Source organism: Octopus bimaculoides, chromosome 19 (assembly GCF_046866305.1).
Source record: "Octopus bimaculoides isolate indiv1 chromosome 19, ASM4686630v1, whole genome shotgun sequence".
In the NCBI taxonomy this organism is placed as follows: Eukaryota; Metazoa; Mollusca; class Cephalopoda; order Octopoda; family Octopodidae; genus Octopus; species Octopus bimaculoides.
This window is the reverse complement of record NC_142946.1, coordinates 45,524,067-45,546,566: the sequence shown is the minus strand read 5'-3', so window position 1 is coordinate 45,546,566 and position 22,500 is coordinate 45,524,067. Positions and strand designations below refer to the sequence as shown.

Below are 22,500 nucleotides of genomic sequence, written 5' to 3'. Positions count from 1 at the left end.
ATTTATAATAATAAAGATGATGATAATAATAATAATAATAATAATATTAATAATAATAATAATGATGATAATAATAATAATAATAATGATGATAATAATAATAATAATAATGATGATAATAAAGATAATAATAATAATAATAATAATAATGATAATAATTATAATAACAATGAAGATGATGATGAATAATGGTAATAATAATAATAATAATAATAATAAGAATGATAGCTATGATGATGCTGATGACTAGAATGATAAATAATTTCTTTTATTTCCAACAACAATACTACTACTACTACTACTACTACTACTACTACTACTAATAACAACAACAGTAATGGGAATAATCATGATGATGAGGAGGAGGAGGAGGAGGAGAATGATATTTAATAAACATAATAGATTTATGGTCTGTTACATTTTATTGCTGGGTGTTTCTTGATCTACTCTTCTTTTGTTGTTGTTGTCGTTGTTGTTGTCACACATTTTCTGAAAGTTACTACTGACCTAAATTCCTCCAAAAGTTGAACTTGATCATCATCAATTGATTTTATTTTCATTTCTTTATTTGTTTTCGGTTAACGCACAATCATCATTTGTGTTTATTGTTCACTCTCATTTATATATTTATTCATTTATTTATTCATTCATTTATTCCCTATAACTGGATGTGTTCTCAGTTCTTCAGACAGTTATTCATCGAAGAAGGAATAGCCATTTTGTTATTCGTTTGTTGTTTTACGTCGATTTTTATTTTGATATTTAAAAAAAAATTTTTTCCAGGCAAGCAAATACATTTCTGTGTCTTTGTTGTACAGCTGGACGCCCTCCCTGTTCCTAACCCTTGCCCTTAACTATTCATTTTCATATAAGGGGTCTCTTGTTTTACACATCTGTGGAGGCACGAAGCGAGCAGGCGGACAAGTTGTCGATATGAGAAGTGATGACAACAGCAACACCTGTTGCATCCGTCATCAATCACAATCATAAACAATTTGAACCAATTAGCACTTCACTTCTCCACCACCCCAATTTCAGGCTTTGTGTGTGTACATTATTTACATTTAACGGATATTTGTCCTCATCTTGTTTGTTGTTAACACGTTTTGGCTGATATACTCTCCAGCCTTCATCAGGTGTCTGGGGGAAATTTGAACTCAGAACATAAAGATCGATGAAATACTGCTAAGCATTTTTCCCAGTGTGCTAACATTTTTGCCAGCTCGCCGCCTTAGAAATGGTTATTATTACTATTATTAGGGGATTTGCCTGCTTTTTCAGTCCCTGTATCTTTCTTGTCACTTTCCAGTTCTATAGATTTGGACTAGTTTCCATATGTCTTGTAGAAAGATATATTACTGTCCATTGGAACCGATGCATTTCCATTCTCGGCGGGGGGTTTGACTATATTCTGTGGGTGATTTACCACAATCTTCCTCTCTGTAGGAATTGGCAGGTTGCACTCTATGGTCACTTTGCTTTTCTTTGAGGCATTTTATGTTGTGCATGTTGCTGTGATTGTAATGGTGGTGGTTGCGGTGGTGGTGGTGGTGGTGGTGGTGGTGGTGGTGGTGGCAGTGATGGTGACTGTTGTCATTGTGTTATTATTTCTGAAAGCTATGAACTCATACAGAGCAATCCAACCAGTTACTCTAGAATCGTATGATAGTAATAATAATAATAATGTGCAAGTATTGTACGAGTGATTTAGGGTTCTTCAGGTTATAAATCATTATATCTGTTATACAGCAATGTGTGTGTGTGTGTGTGTGTGTGTTAGGTTGTATTTTATAAGATGCATTGTTGTTATCTCAACCATATTGTATGTTTCAAAGAATGCAAAAAAAAACAAAAAACAAAAAAGAAAAAACAAATTGAAGATATAAGAAATAATAAAACATAAAATAAACTGGATATTGTTCTGTAAAAAGAAGCTGAAGTACATTCATATTTCATTCCACCATTGTTTGTTGTCTTCTTATATATTTCCAGGAAGATAAAATATGGGCTTGTTTAGCTGGAATGGCTGCATATGCAAAGGAGCTGCCAACAGCAGAAGTTGCGTATGCTGCTTTGAAAAAGGTAACCATTTTCTTTTCAACGTCTTGAGACTTTTTCAGTCGGTTCTGATGTGATACTAACACGATCAGGGGATGAGCTGGCAGAATCATTAGAACATCAGACACAACGCTTAGCAGCGTTTCATCCTTCATTATATTCACAGTTCAAATGCTGCTGTGGTCGACTTTGCTTTTTATCCTTTTGGGGATTGGTACAATAAGGACCAGTTGAGTACTGGGGCTGATGTACTCAACTTACCCTTCTCTCAAACTTGCTAACCTCCTTCCAAGATATGAAAGCAATATGAACAGAGAGAGAGAGAGAGAGAGAATAAAGTACAGTATTATACTTTTCACTCTAAGTTGCCAAGAAATAAACTGTAAGTTTGGATGAGAGTTAAAGGAAGTTTATCATAAAATGCACCATCTGAAAGAACCAACTTTGGCATTTTGCCTTGGGAAATTCGGTATCTATCTGGACATCATATCCCTCCTCTTACTATATATGGTATGCTTATACCCTTGGCAAACTTCTTTTTCGATAGAGAGAGGAAAGAAAATGGAGAGAGGAAAAAAGAATGTTTCTGGATAAACAGTTTCACACACAGACATTCATCCAACACACACACACACACACACACACACACACACACACACACACATATATATGTAAATATATAAAAACAAAAGGATAAAGAGAGCAGAGGTAAGGTTGAAGAATTTTATGGATTTATATATTTACATATACTCACGCTAATACACGACTTATAATACCCAATCCTGTTCATACAACGACTGGGGAAAACTAATCGGTATACAGCACTTACTCGGTATTACCTGTATCCTCCGGGGTTTGGTTAAATCCAATACCCTCCTCAACCTTATATATATATATATATATATATATATATATATGCATATATTAGATGGTCTTTCAGTTTCTCTCTACTAACTCCACTCACAAGGCTTTTCTTGGCCTGGGGCTTTAGTATAAAGCGCTTGCTCAAGATGCCACACATTATGACTGAACCTGGGATGGAGTCGTCAAGAAGCGATCTTCTTTCCACATGCCCACACTTGCATCTACAATATGTTTATGGCCACAAAATCAGTTGATTAAACATTTTTTCCTTCCCCCCGCCGTCTCCTGCAAAGTTTGTCTGCTATGATTTTCCTCCAGAAGTCGACATCCTGTCTTGTGAATCCTTATACCATTCCTTAGCAAGAACTTGAAAGAAGAAGATTTAAAACTCAGTTTACTCAATCTTCTGTGATTGACAATTTGCTTTTCAGGTAACCTAACAGCAATCCTATTTCATGGAAAAGGGGTGGAAATAAAAAGAATATTAGAAAAGTTAGCACAGCCTGTTTGTCTTAGTAAACGGCTATTAAATGATGTTAGTTTCAATTTTCTTGTAATTAATGCTGGAAGTATTCTTAGATTTCATATTCGTTGTTGTTGTCGTTGCTGTTGTTGTTTTGTCGTCTTGTGTTTCTTTTTTACATTTAGATTTATCTTGTCACTAAATTAAATTTATATCCTTTCCTCTGTTCCATACCCATATATATTTGTGTGTGTGTGTGTGTGTGTGTATATATATATATATATATATATATATATATATGTATTTGTATATCTATATCTATATATATATATGTGCCTGTATGTATGTGCATTAATACGCACATGTATATATATATGTGTATGTATATATATATATATATATATATATATATATATATATATACGCACATGTATGTATGATATGTGTGTATATGTGTGTGTGTGTGTGTAAATTCTCTTATATTTTCTTGTTATATTTCAGGCAGTTGTAATTAAATGAAAATGCAAAAATGAATAGAATATAAAAAAAAAACGAAAAATGAATAAATAAATAAATTAACGAAATGAAAAACAAAAAAAAAAAAATCAAAATTGGGTTGGGAGAATTTAAAACCACATAAAAATCATTTTATGCAAGTGTATATTGCATTACCTACCAACATAAATAAAAGACATGAGAAAAAAAAACAACTTATATACGACATACATATGTATATGAATGCATATATCATCACCATCGTCATCATCATCACCATCATCATCGTCATCTTCATCACCATTACCACTGCCATGAATAATATCAGCATACATTTGTTTTATCATGTTCACATGGGTTACTTACATCTCTGCATGCATATATATATATATGCATATATATACATATATACACACACAAGTGTATGTATGTGTGAGTGTGTATATGTATCTGTCAAAAATAAGTGTGTATATCTGTGTGTGGGTGTATGTGGGTGTACGTATGTATGCATATATATATACATGTATATATATATATGCATACATATATATACATGTATGTATATATATCTATGTGTAGGTGTGTGTGAGGTATGTATGTATGTATGTATCTATATGTCTGTGTAGGTGTGTGGGGGTGTATGTATGCACATATATATATATATATATATCTGTGTGTGTAGGTGTATGTATGGATGCATATATATATATATATGTATATATATATAAATATATATATATATATACCTGTACATATATAATGTAAATATGTCTAACTACATGCATGTATAACACAGCTACCTCTGCATCAATGTATGCATGTCATGTGCTTTAACATGTAAACATATACTCTCTAATATCAAGACACATGAACATACATACATACATGCATACATACATACATACATACATACATACATACATACATACATTCACCTCTGATTGCCTTTCTCTTTCTATATGCATATGTATGTGCACATACAACCATGCATATATACATTAACATTACACAAATAAACACACACACACACACACACGCGCGCACGTGTGTGTGTATACATATATGTGTACACATATAGCTGCGTTAGTTTGGGAAATTGCAATTTAAAAAAAGAAACGTGTTATTGTGCTGTTAAGTGCTAAAGGCAGTATATAAATTCTATATTAGACGACCATATCTCATTTCCTTCTTTCTCTGTTGCTACAAGTATGATGTTAACTAATTCTATATAGTAAACTTTTAATAACACACAGTTCCTCTGAGGATTGCTGGAGTTCCTGCTTCCAACTAAAGAAAGATTAAATTCTGCAGACACATTTAAATTGAGCCTTCATTTTTCCTCTCCTTGTCTATCTCCCTTTCTCTCTCTCCCTCTGTTGCTCTCTCTCTCTGTTTTACTCTGTTGCTCTCCGTCTATCTCTCTCTCTTACTCTCTGTCTATCTCTCTCCCTTACTCTCTGTCTATCTCTCTCCCTTACTCTCTGTCTATCTCTCTCTACTATTGCTCTCTGTCTATCTCTCTCTCTCTCTTACTCTCTGTCTATCTCTCTCTCTTACTCTCTGTCTATCCCTCTCTATTGCTCTCTGTCTATCTCTCCCTCTAATACTCTCTGTCTGTCTCCCTGTATTATTCTCTGTCTATCTCCCTCTATTGCTCTCTGTCTATGTCCCTATTGCTCTCTGTCGCTCTCTCTATTGCTCTCTGTCTATCTCCCTCTATTGCTCTCTGTCTATCTCCCTCTATTGCTCTCTGTCTCTCTCCCTCATGAATTCCTTCTGTTTCAAAACTCATATAAAACACTAGCTGAGTGGCCTGTTGTTGCCGGGCAATTTTCATAATAGAATACCTTTATTTGAATTTTATTTATTCCATGTCAGACCACGTCTTCTCCAATGGATAGGCCTCTTGATCAGAAAGGATTTGTGCAATTTTTCTCAAAAAAATTTCATTGTGAATTTTTTTTTTCCTTTTTAAAGTATTTACTTGAATGTTTCACATTAAAACTTACCAAAACTTCAGAACTTCTTTTATATCTTTCATCATGAGAATGTTTTGTTTTCATTTTGTTTCATAAAAATTCATTTTTCGGATGTTTTTACTTTCTTTTTTTGCGATAGATAGCTATCATGCAGAAAATGCCAGCTTCCAAATCCTGTTTTCTGATTAGATAAAAATTATATCAAACTTTAATATCTTTCTATAATTAGTTTTTTTTGTTTAACAAATAAATAACAAAATTGGATTCAGCATGAAAATCCACGTCAATATACAAAATTTGAATAATTTCACTTAATTTGAAAATTTCAAAGCCTGTGACAGCAACTAAAAAGACCTAAAAGAGGTCTTGTATAACTATACAAGACATCATTCACACACACACACACACACACACACACACACACACACACTCAGGTAATCATGAGTTTAAGATGGTACCTTCTAAAAACCTTCATTGTTGGCGATCTGGGAGATGAGTTATTTCTCATAGCAAATTACATTTTTCGATGACTAAAAACCAAAAAGAAAAGCCTTCTTTTTGGGATGCAGATTTTGAAAATGAAGCCTGTTTTTCTCCAGGATGCACCATTTCAGAGTATTTCTGTGACGTACACTCTTGCGTACACGCATGTACTCTCATTTACATAGTAGACATACAAGGGTATGCTGAAAAGTTCCTGGTTTTTAAGGTATTGTGAAAGGCCTGGTTGGAGGCCCAATCTTCCAAGTTCTTTTACAGGGCTTAGAAAAACTGAACGACCTCTGCAATAAGTGTGTGAATCTGTGAGGGGAATATGTTGAATAAAATCATAATTAACTGATCCTCCTGTGTTTTCTTTTACCCAAAGCCAGGAACTTTTCAGCATCTGCTCATGTGTGTATGTGTGTGTGTGTGTGTGTGTGTGTGTGCCATTATCCCGTTTAATTTCAAGATTCTTGCCGATATAGAGATAAGCAGTTTCTAACCTAGATCCAATGCTCCTTCATTGGAATTTCAACATCAACAACAGGGTACTTTTGTATGTATGTATGTAGCATTCACTTTCAAAGCAACATTGGCATTGATATATCAATCTGTTGACCAGAGGAATTTCAAAACCAAAGTTAATTCCAGCAATGTATAATGCCAGACATTTACTTCATAATGTCAAATGATTCCATTTGTAACTGTTTTTCCAAACCCCTTATTGTCTGGTTTCTCTGTCTGGCAGTGGTAATCTTATTTAGCTCAGTCAAAGAGTTGTCTACTTGGAATGGTTTAGCATTCGATTTCAACACAACATTGGTATTTAATAGTTTGGTGCTTCAATCTGTTGACCAGAGGAATTTCAAACCAAAGTTTATTCTAGTAGCAGGGTGTACGAGACTCAGCAATGCATGGCACCGGACCCAGACGTAATTCTTCAGAATGTAAAATCATTTCATTTTCCCATAGTATTTCCAAACCTTTATCATCATTATTATTATTATTATTATTATTATTATTATTATTATTCAGTTTAAACAATACACACATGCACACAACACACACAAACACACACGCATGCACACAAACACACACACACAACACACACAGGCACCCACCAGGCTCTCCAATATTCTCTGTTTAATGTGGTAATTTGTCTCTGTCATATTTTTCTTCATCTCCTCTAAATGAGACATGTTCAATTACATTTCCTCTCTAATTTCTCGTCAGGAAATCACTGTTCTCAGCTAAAAGATGCTGGACATTTTTCTCTGCTCTTTTAATGTGATTAAAATATTGTACAGTCAATTCATTGTTATACACTCACTAAACAAATGACTTTCTGCCATTATTTTCCATCCTCCCCCCCTCCTCCTCCTCCTCCTCCTCCTCCTCTCTTTACTTTTGTTTTCCTATTCTTATCTCCAATATATTTTCCATGCCCTTAATTTCTTTTCCCTTGTATGTATGTATGTATGCATGTGTGTGTAGGTATGTTTATATATATGTGTGTGTGTGTGTGTGTGTGTGTGTGTGTGTGTGTGTGTGTGTGTATGTGTGTGTGATTTGAGTGATTTTGTCATGTTACACAATTAATCATTATGAAAGACCCAGAAAAACAAAAGCGCCGTTATACCATTACATCATTTCATACATACACACATACGTATATGTGTGTATATGTATATAAAATATATACCTAATATATATATAATATATATATATATATAATATATATATATATATATGTATATATATATATATATATATATGTAATATATATATATATATAATATATATATATATATATATATGTATATATAATATATATATATATATGTATATATAATATATATATATATATATGTATATATAATATATATATATATGTATATATATATATATACACACACACACACACGCACACACACATATATGTATATATGAATGTATATATATTTATATTTATTTATATATAGATATATGTATATGTTATATATATATAAATATATGTTATATATATAGATATATATATGGTATATATATAGATATATATATGGTATATATATAGATATATATATGTTATATATATATATATATATATATATATATATGTTATATATATATATATATATATAATATATATATATGTATGTATGTATGTATATTCAACTGAAATTACATTCAAGGATTATTTTTGATATATTTCAAGTAGAATTAATGTATTTTACATGACTACTTTCTGTGTTCTTTTTTTTTCTTTCTTCTATATTTATTTTGCATTATATTTTATTTATTTACTCTGGAGTGGGGTGGGGGTTGGAGGAGGAGGAGGGAGGTGGCCATTGTTAAAAGCCATTCATCCCATATGATTAATTTCAGATCGAGTATTATTTTAATCAACTGCAAATAGAAATTGCATCAATTGTTTAGTCAGATCAGCTACAGAAAGGCTGCGAGTTCAAATTTGTCCGTGTCCCGTCCGCTTGCCCAGTCCCAGTAATGGATGTATGTCTGTGGCTCGGAGGTAAGAAGCTTGCTTCTCAGCCGCGTGGTTCACAGGTTCAGTCTCTACATCTTTAAAAGACAGCTGAAAGAACTGTCACCAGAAAGGGTCTGAAGCCCATAAAACACTGCCCTAGAAAATCTGTCACAGATAAGTAAGAGCTGTGTGGAGTCCTAAGACCCAAAGGGCCAGTTAATTAGTTTCTATCGCACATAAGTGACTGTTATCACAAAGATCCCCGTGGACGGAACGCTGGTTAGTCACAGGGTTTCTCTTTTACATGAAATGAAGGGTTTTGCTCAAGGAGCACAAGTCATCACATGGGCCAGGGATCGAAAGCATAATGTTATAATCAAGAGAGCAACACTTGAAGGACTTGGTCATGCATCTTTGCACCTACATGGACAACTGAATGGAAAATGCTGATGAAGCGTTTTCATCTGTTTTTGAATAGCAGCCATACCAGAGATAACTGATAAACAAACAGATAGATAGGTAGGTAGGTAGGTAGGTAGATAAATATGTAGGTAGGTAACTAGACAGATGGATAGATAGATAGGTAGGTAGGTAGGTAGATAGATAGATAGATAGATAGAAATATTAGAATTGACATCTTCTTGGTGCATAATTTTATTCATATTTTCAAGTCTTTTTTTCCTGTTCTCTGCCAACACAAACCACTTATAGTTTCTTTTGAATTCTGTTTCTTTTTATCTGAAATATATATATTTTTGTTGATATTCTATCTTGCTTGATCTTTAATTACATCATCAATAGTTTTATTTCTGTTTACTTTATAGAATAACACCCGTTATATCATGTTTTACAGCCTGTATCATCTCGCGTTCAGAATTGCAGCTATGATGGAGATTTGGCTGTTAATTCCTGCAAATCATGAGGCTGGTTAGAGGCTAATTGTCCCTACCTGTCATGGGCAACTCGACAGCTATAGTCAATTAGTCTCTAACCAGAAAAGTTACCTAACAGAAAATTACCTTGAAATTTTGTTCTAGTCATGTGACCTTGCCTGGTGGTGCATCATGTGTCATATGACCTGCTCCTCACAGAAGGTTGCCCAGGCCTGCTCAGTTATGTCACGCTGCTGTAGTCCATGCAATTAACCACTGTTTGTTGGTGTGGTGTATGGTCCTCAGATGTAGACACAGTATTTCTTGAACGAAAGACCTGACCTGCGGATCACGCCTAACCATTCACACTGTGTGGTAGTTGTAAACGAGTGTCACTGTCATATAAGAGGTATCCTTCGTTTCCAAACTTCCATGGAAATACATCCGGCCATGGGGTGGGGGGTGTTGGTGGGGAAATATTACCTTACTTGGATACAGTTGAGGGTTGGTGACAGGAAGCGCATCTGAACCATAGAAAAACAGCTCCAACAAATTCTGCCTGACCCAGGCAAGCATGGAAATGTGAACGTTAAATAACAATGGTGATGATGATGGTGATGATGGTGATGATGATGACAATGAAGATGACATAGCAAAATCTTCAGCCACAAATACACATATTATATATATTCTATATTCTCTAATAATGGTTTCAAATTGTGGTACAGTGCTAGTGAGGTTTTGACAGGGGCATATGCACACACATACATTTATATACATATAGACGACTGGCTTCTTTCAGTTTCCGTCTACCAAATCCACTCACAAGGCTTTGGTCAGCCCGAGGCTATAGTAGAAGACACTCGCCCAAGGTGCCATGCAGTGGGACTGAACCTGGAACCATGTGGTTCGTAAGCAAGATAGTTACCACACAGCCACATTAATCTTATTTCTGTTTATTATTTATAATTGCTTCAATGCTGAGTTGAGATTTGTTTTTCTTTACTCCATTGTCATAAAACAGTGACGTCAACTTGAAAAAGTGTGAATAAGAAATAACTTAAACAACTTGACCCTGTGCCATCTTTTTATTTATTTTGGTGAGGCTGAAGATTTGTTGTTTCTAGGAAATATTCTCGACTAAATGTTGTTTTAGTGAGTGCTCTTATAATTTTCATAGACACATGGAAAAGTTTAGCCAGAATACACTAGAAAACACAGATATTTCATACTTTCATTGCCTGACTGACCTTAATCTTGCACAATTGTAACATTAAAAGCTACGGTCATCATATCTAATGCTTCTTTCCTGTGCCTGCATTTTTTTTTAAGAATTTAAAATTTTCACATAGTTTAGGATTTTATTTTATGACTTATACAGATATATTTTCGGGTGTTGTAGAAGTCAGGGAGTGTATAACACGTCGTAAGCTCTGTATAAGCGTGTGGCCTAGTGGTTAAGATGTTGCACCCACACCGGCTGTGCATTGTGTTCTTGAGCAAAGACCCTTCATTTCACATTGCTCCTGTCGACTCAGCCGTAAAGGGTTTATCATCGTCTAGAGTACTCTGTATTCAGCTCATGATCACAAGGTCGCGAGTTCAATTTCAGTTCAATTTCTGGTGACGCATTGTATCCTTGAGCACGACACTTCATTTTATATTGCTCCAGTTCATTTAACTGGTAAAAACGAGTTGTACCTTTAATTCAAAAGGGGCCAGCCTTGTCACACTCTGTGTCATGCTGAATATCCCCGAGAACTACGTTAAGGGTACACGTGTCTGTGGAGTGCTCAGCCACTTGCACGTTAATTTCATGAGCAGGCTGTTTGTGAAATTAATATTTATCTATTTAATTATCGTCAATGTTGTGTCACCAAAGACTGAATCTTTGGATTTGCTTCTGCCACAATCCGTGCAGTAATCTCTTTTAATCCTCCTTTGGGCCTTCATTTAATCCTAGTTTAAACCTTGGAGCGCTATAAACAGAAATTGAAAATAAAAAGAAAATTAATAAGAAGTATAATCATCATCGTCGTCGTTGTCCTCATTGTTATCGTCGTCATCATCATCATCATCGTTTAACATCCGTTTTCCATGCTGGCATGGGTTGAACAGTTTGACAGAGGTCTGGAGAGCCAGCGGTTGCACCAAGCTCCAATCTGATCTGGCAATGTTTCTACAGCTGGATGTCCTTCCTAATGCCAACCACTCTGAGAGTGTAGTGAGTGCTTTTTATGTGCCACTGGCACAGGTGCCAGTCTGGCACTTCTGGCATTGATCACGTTTGGATAGTGCTTTTTATGAGCTACTGGCACGAAACCCAGTCAGTGGGTACTGGCACTTGCCACGTTCAGATGGTTCTTTTTATGTGCCACTGGCTCAGGAGCCAGTCAGTGTGCTAGAATGTAAAAAACAAAACAATGAAAAATTTTATGTATGAGGAGTTTGAACCATTTCGTTGAACCCTCCTGGCAGCAAATTGATAGTCTGTAGGCCGTTGGATAGATTACCCCTTGGTATTTTTGTTTTAACTCTTTGTGTTTTGAGTTCAAATTCTGCTGAGGTTAACTGGCTTTAATTGTTTGGGATGAGGGGTGAATTGATAAACAAACAAACAAGAAAAAAGCAAAAAGAAAACAACCTCAGTCCACCTAATTGGTGGAATTGTAAGAATATCAGACCTGATGTCTTCTGATATTTCTTCCAGTGCTGTGTGTTCTGAGTTCAAATCCAGTTATGGCCCTATTACGTGGTACACTTAATCTTAACTGTTACTTTGCATGTTAGGTACCTTTAATGGAACCAACTGTGTTGCAAGCATTCAGGCCTGGTCTTCAGTTTGAATATACTTTCTTCTTCCTTCTGTCTCTCTCCCACCAGTCTTGGAGGACTTGTAAAACGATCAAGGGCACTGCTTTCTCTCCTGACTCAAAGATTGCAAAAAAAAAAAATCTGAAAGAAAGAAATGGTTGAAAATAATGGAAGTCTTAGTAGTAATGATTCTATGTCTAACGATAACGATGTGTAGAAGAAACCTCATAGCTACTGTGTGTTTGTTATCTTTTTTTCAAAGTCCTACCTGCTCCATGAGTTGTATTGTGTGTAGTACTGTCGTTAGGTTAATGCACAGAATCTTTTAGCCGAAGGATCAATAAAACCTGGAACTACAAAGTACACCATTCACTATGATATCTACAAGCTGTTCTGCAACAGATTCAACTTTCGGACTTCTACAGAATCAATTACCAAACATGAAAAAGTTCTTGGCAGATTATTCAACTTCAGTAATCCTTTTGAATGATTGAGTTTGGTTTTTAAAGAATATCAAACTAAAATTCCTTCAACAGCAGCTTATTGTGTCATTTACTACCACATAAACCATGTTAGATTCACATTATATTAACGCAAGCCCTGGCCTCTCTATACATACACCGTGGCTCTCTGTTTTCTTGCTAGCTGTTTTTTGTTTTTTTTGTCTAAGACATTGCAGATAATACTCTGATCTAATCTCTCTCTATGATTATCTCCTCCTTGTATTACAGTCTGACTTAACTGTTAGACATCAATAAAGTTTCCATCTGTGAGACTGCTTCTTATTTCTAAGTATCCTAACTTGATTCACTGGAAAAAGGAAAAAACAAAATGCTGAGAAAAATTGAGTGAAATATTGGTTAAAAGTTACAGATGTTTATTTAGAAAATTCTTGTGTCGCAGTTACACAGATCGGTCTGTGAATAAAATCTACATTTAATGTAATTAATTGCTTTGATATAACATTTCAGTAGCGACAGCATGAAATTAAATGATACTTGTTGATAGGTTTTGTCCAGTCTGGGCAGTTTTGAATGAGTAAATATGTAAAAATGACTTATTCCATTTTTACGGCTTCGACTAATTTGATAAAACAAACCTAGAGATAATTTGATAGAAATGTAAACTTGAAGAACATTGTGGTTTTCATATGAGGAATTTGGATGAGTATAGCACCACATATATACGAGGCTGTAGTCTCACACACATACATATGCTTGCACATACACACACATACACATGTACACACACACTAAAGTAATGATTTTAATGGGAAATTATATCAAATATTGAAAAAGACAATGTTATTTGAAATCTCTTGGCTGTGTGGTTCAGAAACTCATTTTGCAACTACATGGTTTTGGGTTCAATCCCATTGTATGACACCTTGGGCAAGCGACTTCTACTAAAGCTTGGGGGCTGACAAATGCTTGTGAATGAATTTGGTAGACAGAAACTAAGTGGAAGCCCATTGTGTGTGTGTGTGTGTGTGTGTGTGTGTGTGTGTGTGTGTGTGCACGTGTGTTTGTCCTTCCTGCTATGATTGATGTCTGGTGTTGGTTTGTTGTGTGGTATGGTACAGATTCTTGTTGCCAGACAGAGGATCTTACAGCAGCCACTGTCTTGACCCACGGCAACATTACCTCCTCCAGGCACCTGATGTAGGCTTCCATGTTGAGTCCGAGGCCATGTGGGAAGATGAACAGGGGAATAACGTCGCCATCATTAGTGATCACCACAAACACCATCATGTTGACTGGATGTTTGATTTTTATCACTCTCAGATTGCACTGTCTTCAGATCGACACCCACACTCTCTGAAATGTCCATCCTGGGACTTCAGGCATGAATGCCAAGCAGTACAGCATGTTCTTTCCAAATTTTTGGCTGAGTGAATTGCATCATAGTACTGTTTTCCTCACCGACTGTGCCCAGTTGACCCTACGATACTATGTAGTTGACAAAATAAAAAAAAAAACAATGGGTGTGTGTGAAATTAAAAATATAAAATGGTGACAATTTACTCATCGCAGCCTCTGTATGTGTGTGTGTGTGTGTGTGTGTGTGTGTGTATACATTATATATATATATATATATATATATATATGTATGTATGTATATATGAATGTATGAAAGGGTGGATTAGTATGTTATTTCCCTTGATGTTTATTTAGAAATCAAACTCAACCAATATTGATTGTCGTTATCTGTTTCTATTCTTTTGGCGTCAATAAAAATTTGGTCCCAGTTAATAACTGGTACAAACTTCTTGTTGAAACTTTCGTTTTTGGCCTCCATGATTAAAAACTTATATCTCTTTTTCATATATTGCTTTATAAATGCTGAAATATTTTATCTTCCTTAGCACTTCACCATAGTCTAAATGCCGTCACTCGTCTCTCGTTATCTTTGTCCGTTTGTATGTATGTATTTTTTTTTTATGTTTGGTTTTGTTACTTTGAATTGTCTTTGTTGTTAACGATTATACTTCTTGAGAATACTGGCTTCTTTCGCCAGCCACAAAGCTACAAGATTATGTGATTATGTGAAGTGTCAGTTAAACGAATTCCTCAGTGGTTTCAGTAAGAAATCGGTAAAAATTATTTACAAAGGAATCTCTAGTGTATATACATTTAAACTTTTCGATGCCAAACACAAAAGTTTAAAATCTGAAACGTATTCGATAAAACTTGGAGAAATTGTCGAGTGTACTTCACTGAAGATATCGCTAAGAGAGAATGTCATTAAAACGAGATTAAAAACACACAAAAAAAACTGAAAATAAAATTAGGAACCAAAATCCAGTTTTTATTATAACATGTGGTACTTCAAAATGCCTTTGAAGCAGGCTAACGTTTGATCAAGTTGCACAGACACATGTGCATGTGTAAAATATGCTTCAGATTGTTGTTTATGCTGTTGTATTTCAGTGTTGGGTGGTGGTTGTGGTTGGTAGTGGTGGTGGTGGTGCGACAGGCTGGCGTTTAACTAGTAAAGCAATATTCATAGGTAGAAATTTATTGTTTATTGTAGTGGCGGTGGTGGTAATGATGGTGGTGGTGGTAGGAGTAGTGTTGATATTAGAAGTAGTTGTGGTAGTAATTATGGCCGTGATGGTTGTGGAGCGGGGTGTTGTTGTAGTAGTGATAGTTGTGGTGGTAGTAGTGGTGGTGATGCTAGTGATGGTGGAAGTAGTAGTAGTAGTGATGGTGGTAGTAGTAGGAATATTAGTAGTGTTGTTGCTGGTGGTAGCAATGGTATTGGTGATGGTAGAAGTGGTGGTGGTGGTTGTTGTGATGGTGGTAGTTGCAGTGGTGGTGGCTGTAGTTATGGTGTTTGTGGTTGTAGTGATGGTGATGGTTGTAGTAGTGGTGGTGGTGGTAGTGGCAACGGTGTTGGTAGTGGTAGGTAGTAGCAATGATAATAGTAGTGGTAGTAGTAGTAGTAGTTGTGTTGGTGAGTGCCACAGTATGGCAGTGGTGATAGCTGTGGTTGCTGACTTACTGTTTTTTGGTCTTTCCATTGTTACAGAAAGAAATCTCTACCTGCCTGTCACGGTTGTTATTTGTTGTTTATTGTTTGTTCCATTTTGGTTACAAACACAAGAAAACGAAAAAAAAAAAAAAAAAAAAATAAAAGGATAGAATAAAAACAAAAACAAAAAGAGGTTTTTCCAGGGAATCCACTTGAAAAGACAACATCTTCCTCTTGAAAACCTCTTTATCCATTCCATCTCCAGAGTTCACGTCTTGTTTGTTACTGTTTTTTGTTGTTTTTATTTTTAGTTTATAAAATTTCAATTGATCCAAATGTTTAGCAAAAAACAAAACCAAAAAAAAAAAACGAAACTAAAACAAAAAAGTTCAACAAAGTGATATTGGGTTATGTGTGTGTGTGTGTTGTTGTTGTTTTTTTTTTTGTGGTTTCTTTTTCTTTTCTTTTCCGTGATTTTTCAAAATTCTATTTTGGTATAAATGCGATCTGGTTTAATTAAGAGTTTAATATCTGTAGATTTTTCCCAATGTATTTGGAGACACAAAAGAAAGAATTCTCATATGTCGGAAGACGAAGAAGAAGAAAGAAAAAAAAAACTTAAATTGTCATCATCTTGGATGTTGTTTATCATGTTAAATTTGATTATATGTTATATAATTACATAAACATTTTAAAAATACAAAAATATTTAAAAGAAAATTTTAAAAACCATTTCCATCACACTGTGTGCAATTTAGTTGAATTTTAAATCTAAAATTTTCACAAATTCTTGTTTTTGTTTTTTATGGTTTTCATTGTTTTTTGGGGTTTTTTTTAAATTTTATTTTTTTCTGTTTCTTTTCTGGTATTTTTGATGTGATACTTTAGGTTTCCATCCATCTGCTTCTATTAATTTTCTCTATTTATTAATTTTCGCTGTCATATAATGAAATAATACCATGGTGATAGATCTCCTGTAACCCCGGCATTAAATATAATACAACTTTACCGATGCCATTAGCAGATTCAAATAAGAATCGTCTTAGAGAGAACATAGCTGTCTTTAATCTTCTCTCATTATATGAGAGAAATGTCAAGATTCTCTGCAGTGTAATCTACTTAGCCCTATTTAAACAGAGCCCATAATTTCCTTTCTGGCTTTCTTCATCACCTTATGAATATTTTATATTTCCATATGCAGTCTTTACCTTTGTTTAGTAGTTTTGGTATCTTTTAATGACACCATTACATCAGGTCTTGATCTTAGTGGCTACTCTGTTATAATAGATACAAATTACTATTGTTGTCTGTTATGGGTTTTGTTTTGTTTTATTTTATTTTATTTTATTTATTTATTTTTTTCAGTTCTGTTAATTGTTTGTGTTCCTGGCTTTGGCGGGGTAAACGAAAATACAGGAGGATCAGTTAATTATGATTTTATTCACCATATTCTCCCCCCCCCTCTCGTCAGATTCACACACTTATTGCAGCAGTGTGTGGCCTGGCTAGACTTGTTTTGATATTTGCGTGTGTGCACATGTTGGGATGGGTAGTATAGTTAATTGGTCTGACCTTAGTCACAGCAAGCACAGCCTTAATGAATTCAGATGTTAAAGGGCCAGGAAGCAAACTTTGTTTTGGTGTTGAATTGACAAATGATGTTCTCTTAAAGGGTCCTTTTAATTACTTCAGGTGGTACAGTGACTTGACATAGGAAAATAATGTTTTTTTTTTGTTCACTTCATTTATAGGTTCTTCTCTTGTTCAGTTAGATGCTAATACTGGTTAGTGTTTCTCTGTTTTGTAATGTTCTGTTTGAATTCTATGAAGGATGCTTTCATCTTACGTTTGCATGACACAATTACTTCAGAATGGTTATTAATTATGTGTTCCTTGGATGTGATGATCTCTAGAGTTTCCTCCACGCATAAGTTACACACTTGTAATGTTCTGTTGTATGGTCTAGTGTATTTTTATTATAACCAGTTGGTTGTATGGTCCACTCTTTTCCATTTGAGCTTCCAGACAATGTTAGACACTGATATGCGATACCTTTTGTTTTGGTTGGAAAATGACATAAGATGGTTACTCAGTTTTTCATGGTGTCTCCAGTTCTCCTGATATAAATATATTTTAGTGCACCTGCATTCACTTCACATTTGTAAACTACGTTTTTTACCATGCAGTTATTAAATTTGCATTTATTTTCCCCTCTGCAGTTACATACATTGTCTTTTCTGGTTCTGTAAGAGGAGTTATCCTTAGTGCCTACATTACTTTTCCCCACTGCAACAGTGTTCTTATTTTCCTCAGGTATGGTACTGTTTGGACCTGTTCCTGTTATGGAGGAGCTTTTATCATTCATAATCTCAACCATTCCCTCATGTAAAAAAATTCTTTTTTGATCTGCATTTTTTTCTTAGCCCCCTCTAATTTTATCTTATTAAGTTTTATATTATTTAATTTATGTATGTAGTATTCTAGATTGCATGATGTCACATATGCTAATTTCACACTATGTCTATTGATGATTTTGTGATATTTGCTAGATTTAGGGAAGTGCCTGTCTAATGCTGAAATGAATTCCTGACCAATTTTGGATTTTGTGTGTCTGTGTTTGTCCCCGCAACATTGCTTGACAACTGATGCTGGTGTGCTTACATCCCCATAACTTTACTTGCTTAAAACAACAGTTGGGTACATGATGTCAGGGAAATTTGATTGCTATTTCTTGCAGGTTGAACAGTCATGTAGAGGCTCCCTCATTAGTGTGGGTCATTATATGTTTGTTGACTATATAATGATTTCTACCCACAAGTTGATTACGTGGTGGTGATGTTGATGATGACGATGGCAGTGGTGGGGTGATGGTAGTAATGGTGGGAGTGAAGGTGGTAGAGGTGACCCTCTCAAAATATTGGATCTGTCTCCTTTCTTTCACCTGGCATCCCTGGTTGCACGCCCAATCATGTAGGTGTGGCTGTGCTTGTGATGATGAATGTTTGTAAATGGTGGTGGGGGACAGACGCACACACACACAGTCATTACACTGTGGCCATGCTGGGGCACTGTGTTGAAGAATTGTTTGTTGAATGAATCAACCCTGGAACATTTTTTTTTTAAGCCTGTTACTTATTCTATCAGTCTCTTTTGCAGAACCACTAAGTTATAGGGACGTAAACACACAAACACCGGTTGTCATGTGGTGGTTGGGAAAAAAACACAGACACAAAGATGCATACACACACATACATACAGACACACAAACGTGATGGGCTTCTTTCAGTTTTCTATGTCTGCCAAATACGCTCAGAAGTCTCAGGTCAGCCTGAATCTATTGTAGAAGACACTGGCCCAAGGTGCCACTCAGTGGGACCGAACCTGGAACCATGTGGCTGGGATGCAAGCTTCTTATCACACAACCCCACCTGTTGGTGGTTTCAGGATTCTGGGGTTAATGAGGTCTAAAGCTTTCAGGGAATGGAATATTTGTAAGGAGGGTCAACTGAAAGAACTTACAGTATCTTAGAACATTTTTTTTTCATCTTGGAGGCTTTGAGGATTCTTGTGTTTTTTGTTTTCAACCTATAGTTTCCAAGATTGACAAATTTGTGCTTTATTCACTGTTAATTGCACTGTTTCTCACATAAACCTCTTTCGGCACCTCAAAACTCCTACCATTTTCTTATCTGGTCAAGAATTTAATGGAAATAAACACCTATATTAATTAATTCAATTGTGCACTCAGAACTGCCGCCGCCCACACCAAACCACTTTCCAGTGAACAATTTAAGTAAACAATCATGTTCAAAATGAATTGGTTTCCTTTACGAGTGGTGCTATTAAAGAAAGGCTGTAGTTTGGCTAATTTGAATGAAAATGTCATTTAGATGTTCGGTATTAAGAAAATGTTATTTGCTAAATTGGTAATAAAATAGTTATGTGTCATTTTGATTTCAGCAAGTGTCTCCAATGAAAGGGCTTAAAATGTCTCTCTCTCTCTGCTTTTCTCTTTCTATCTCTCTCTATCTCCTCTCCCTCTCTCGCTCTCTCCCTTTCCTATTTTATATAGTATGCTATTAAAGATTTTTGTACTCTGCCACTAAAAGACATGGATTCTGTTATAATTATACTTTTCACGGCAAAACATTTTCTTGTTACAGGCTGACAAAATTCAATATATTGCCCGAATCAAAGACATACCAATTAAAGAAGCTCGCAAAGCGGAAATGGCGCTATTCTGTGGCAACATCCAAGATGCAGAAGCTATTTTATTGCAGGCTGGCCTTATTTTCCGCGCCGTTATTCTTAATGTAAAGATGTTCAATTGGGAACGGTAAGAACAAAGAACAAACAACAATTTATTCAAATTGCTTTTATTTTATAACATTTAAAACTTCTCACTTGAAGCCGGCTGCATTCATACTGTAGCATCAAGTGGCCATTGATGTTGCAACTGTTTTGGTGTGTGTGCGTATGCGTGAATGTGGGTGTGAGATTGTGTATAAGTGTGTGTGTTCTTATGTGTGTGAGTGTGTGTTTGTTTGTGTGTGCGTGTTTATGTGTTTGCGTTTGTGTTTGTGTGTGTATGTGTGAATGTGGGTGTGAGATTGTGTATAAGTGTGTGCTTGTGTATAAGTGTGTGCTTGTGTGAGTGTTTGTTTGTGTGAGTGTGTGTTTGCGTTTGTGCGTGTGTTTGTGTGTGTGTATGTGTGAATGTGGGTGTGAGATTGTGTATAAGTTTGTGTGTGATTGTGTTTATGCATGTGTGTGTGTGAGTGTGTATGTATGAATGTGTGTGTGAGTGTGTATGTATGAATGTGTGCGTATTTGTGTATGTGTGAATGTGTATGTATGTGTGTGTAAGTGTGTGTATGTGTGAATATGGGTGTGAGATTGTGTATGTGTGTGTGTTTGTGTGTATGTTTGTATGAGTATGTGTTAGTGTAAGTGCATGTGTATATGTGTGCATGTGTTTATGTGTCAGTATATTAGTGTGTATGTTGGCATGTTTCTTGTTACTATCTCACCCTAAGTTAAATCTGACTAAGCAGATCAATGATCAATCAAACACCTTCCAACCACGACCATCACAAAATTTTTTCTAATTCACCATGCACTTACACTTAGAGGTGCTTTATCCAATTCCTTATTTTTAGAATGACATTGTAGGGTAGGTGTGAGAGGCCAGATCTGGCCAGCTTAAACATAAAACCGGTAAAATATTTCAACCAGATATGGCCGCTTTAAATGCTAAAGGGTTAAACAGGCCAGATCCAGCCTCTCACACCTGCCCTACAATGTTGTCCTAAATGTCACATAATTGAAATTTCGAAGTTATTAGACAATGCATGATTAATTCAAAATAACGTGGATAGAAAAAAAAAAAGAAAAGTATTACATTTGACTAAGTCATCAGAATGTTAACAGGTGAAGGGATATTTGGCTGGCATTTCTAGCATTTTGAGTGACCATGTAGGGACTTCTTAGTTGATTCCGGAAAAAAAAGAAAAAAACTAAATAAATTAAAAATTGAAGTAGATATGTTAAAGGTGAGGAAAGAAAAGAATGCTAACGAGAAAAATGCACAAGCAGATATGGTCGTGCCTGTATGTGTATAAATGTATAATGAAGTGGGGTGGGGTGAGAGAGAGAGAGAGTTAAGGGTCGGTAATAATTTCACTCATAAATATTACGTACCTCATTAGCGTCCAATGGCACCCTGGGTAACTCTCTGGTAATAAATAATGACGATGTAAACTAGTTTTCCAGCCTATGGCTGTCACAGATATCAGAGGTCTGGACTGCTGCTCTTTTCTTGTAACCCGGACGGCAATGAGAGAGCGTTTCCCCAATGATATATAGCTGTTGACCTCACTGACCTTATAAATTCCCGACCGCTAAATAACCTCCCTCCCCACCCATCACCCCTCGGCGTCACCTACGGTGCCATGGCCATTGGCAGCAGCGCCACCATTGTGTTCTTCAACTCGTTTCCTTTTCATATTAGCGACAAAATAACCTTCCGATTCCTTTTTTTTTTGTTTTTTTTTGCTTTCTGCCCTCCCTCCAATCTTCGACCCTCCCACACACTTCTGCATCCTGCATCCTACCCCCCCACCACCACCACACGCACACACACTGACCACGATTCCTTCCTCTTCTCCCCCACCTCCCACGGATTCTCTCTTCCTCCCCTCCCCCACATTCGCTCTACCACTCTGGATATCATTTTGGAAATGGTACAACTAACTGATACTAACGGAAACGTCTCCTCTGCCTCCTCCTCCTCCTCCTCCTCTTCCCCCCTGCCTCTCTTCATGTATCAGTCTAATTAATTAAGCTATTGAAATAAAAACAGGATTTTCGTCAGATCTTTTTCTGTTGCTAAATGGACGGCATTGGCGCTTGCTATCAATCAGAGTTTAAACAAATTAGAAGAATTAGAAAAAAAAAAAAATAAATAAATAAAATGAAATAAAAAAAAAAAGACCCGCAGAAAAAAACACCCCC

At 35.6% G+C, this 22,500-nt stretch overlaps 1 protein-coding gene across 1 annotated transcript in view; it reads left to right on the top strand.

Moving 5' to 3' along the window:
- Positions 1-22,500, top strand: part of LOC106881077 (intraflagellar transport protein 80 homolog) — a 297,928-nt gene that overhangs the window by 189,267 nt on the left and 86,161 nt on the right. The window contains exons 16-17 of the mRNA XM_089337528.1: positions 1,993-2,082; positions 20,151-20,323. Of these exons, the coding sequence (XP_089193654.1) occupies positions 1,993-2,082; positions 20,151-20,323 (263 nt within the window). The remainder of the gene's footprint in view (positions 1-1,992; positions 2,083-20,150; positions 20,324-22,500) is intronic.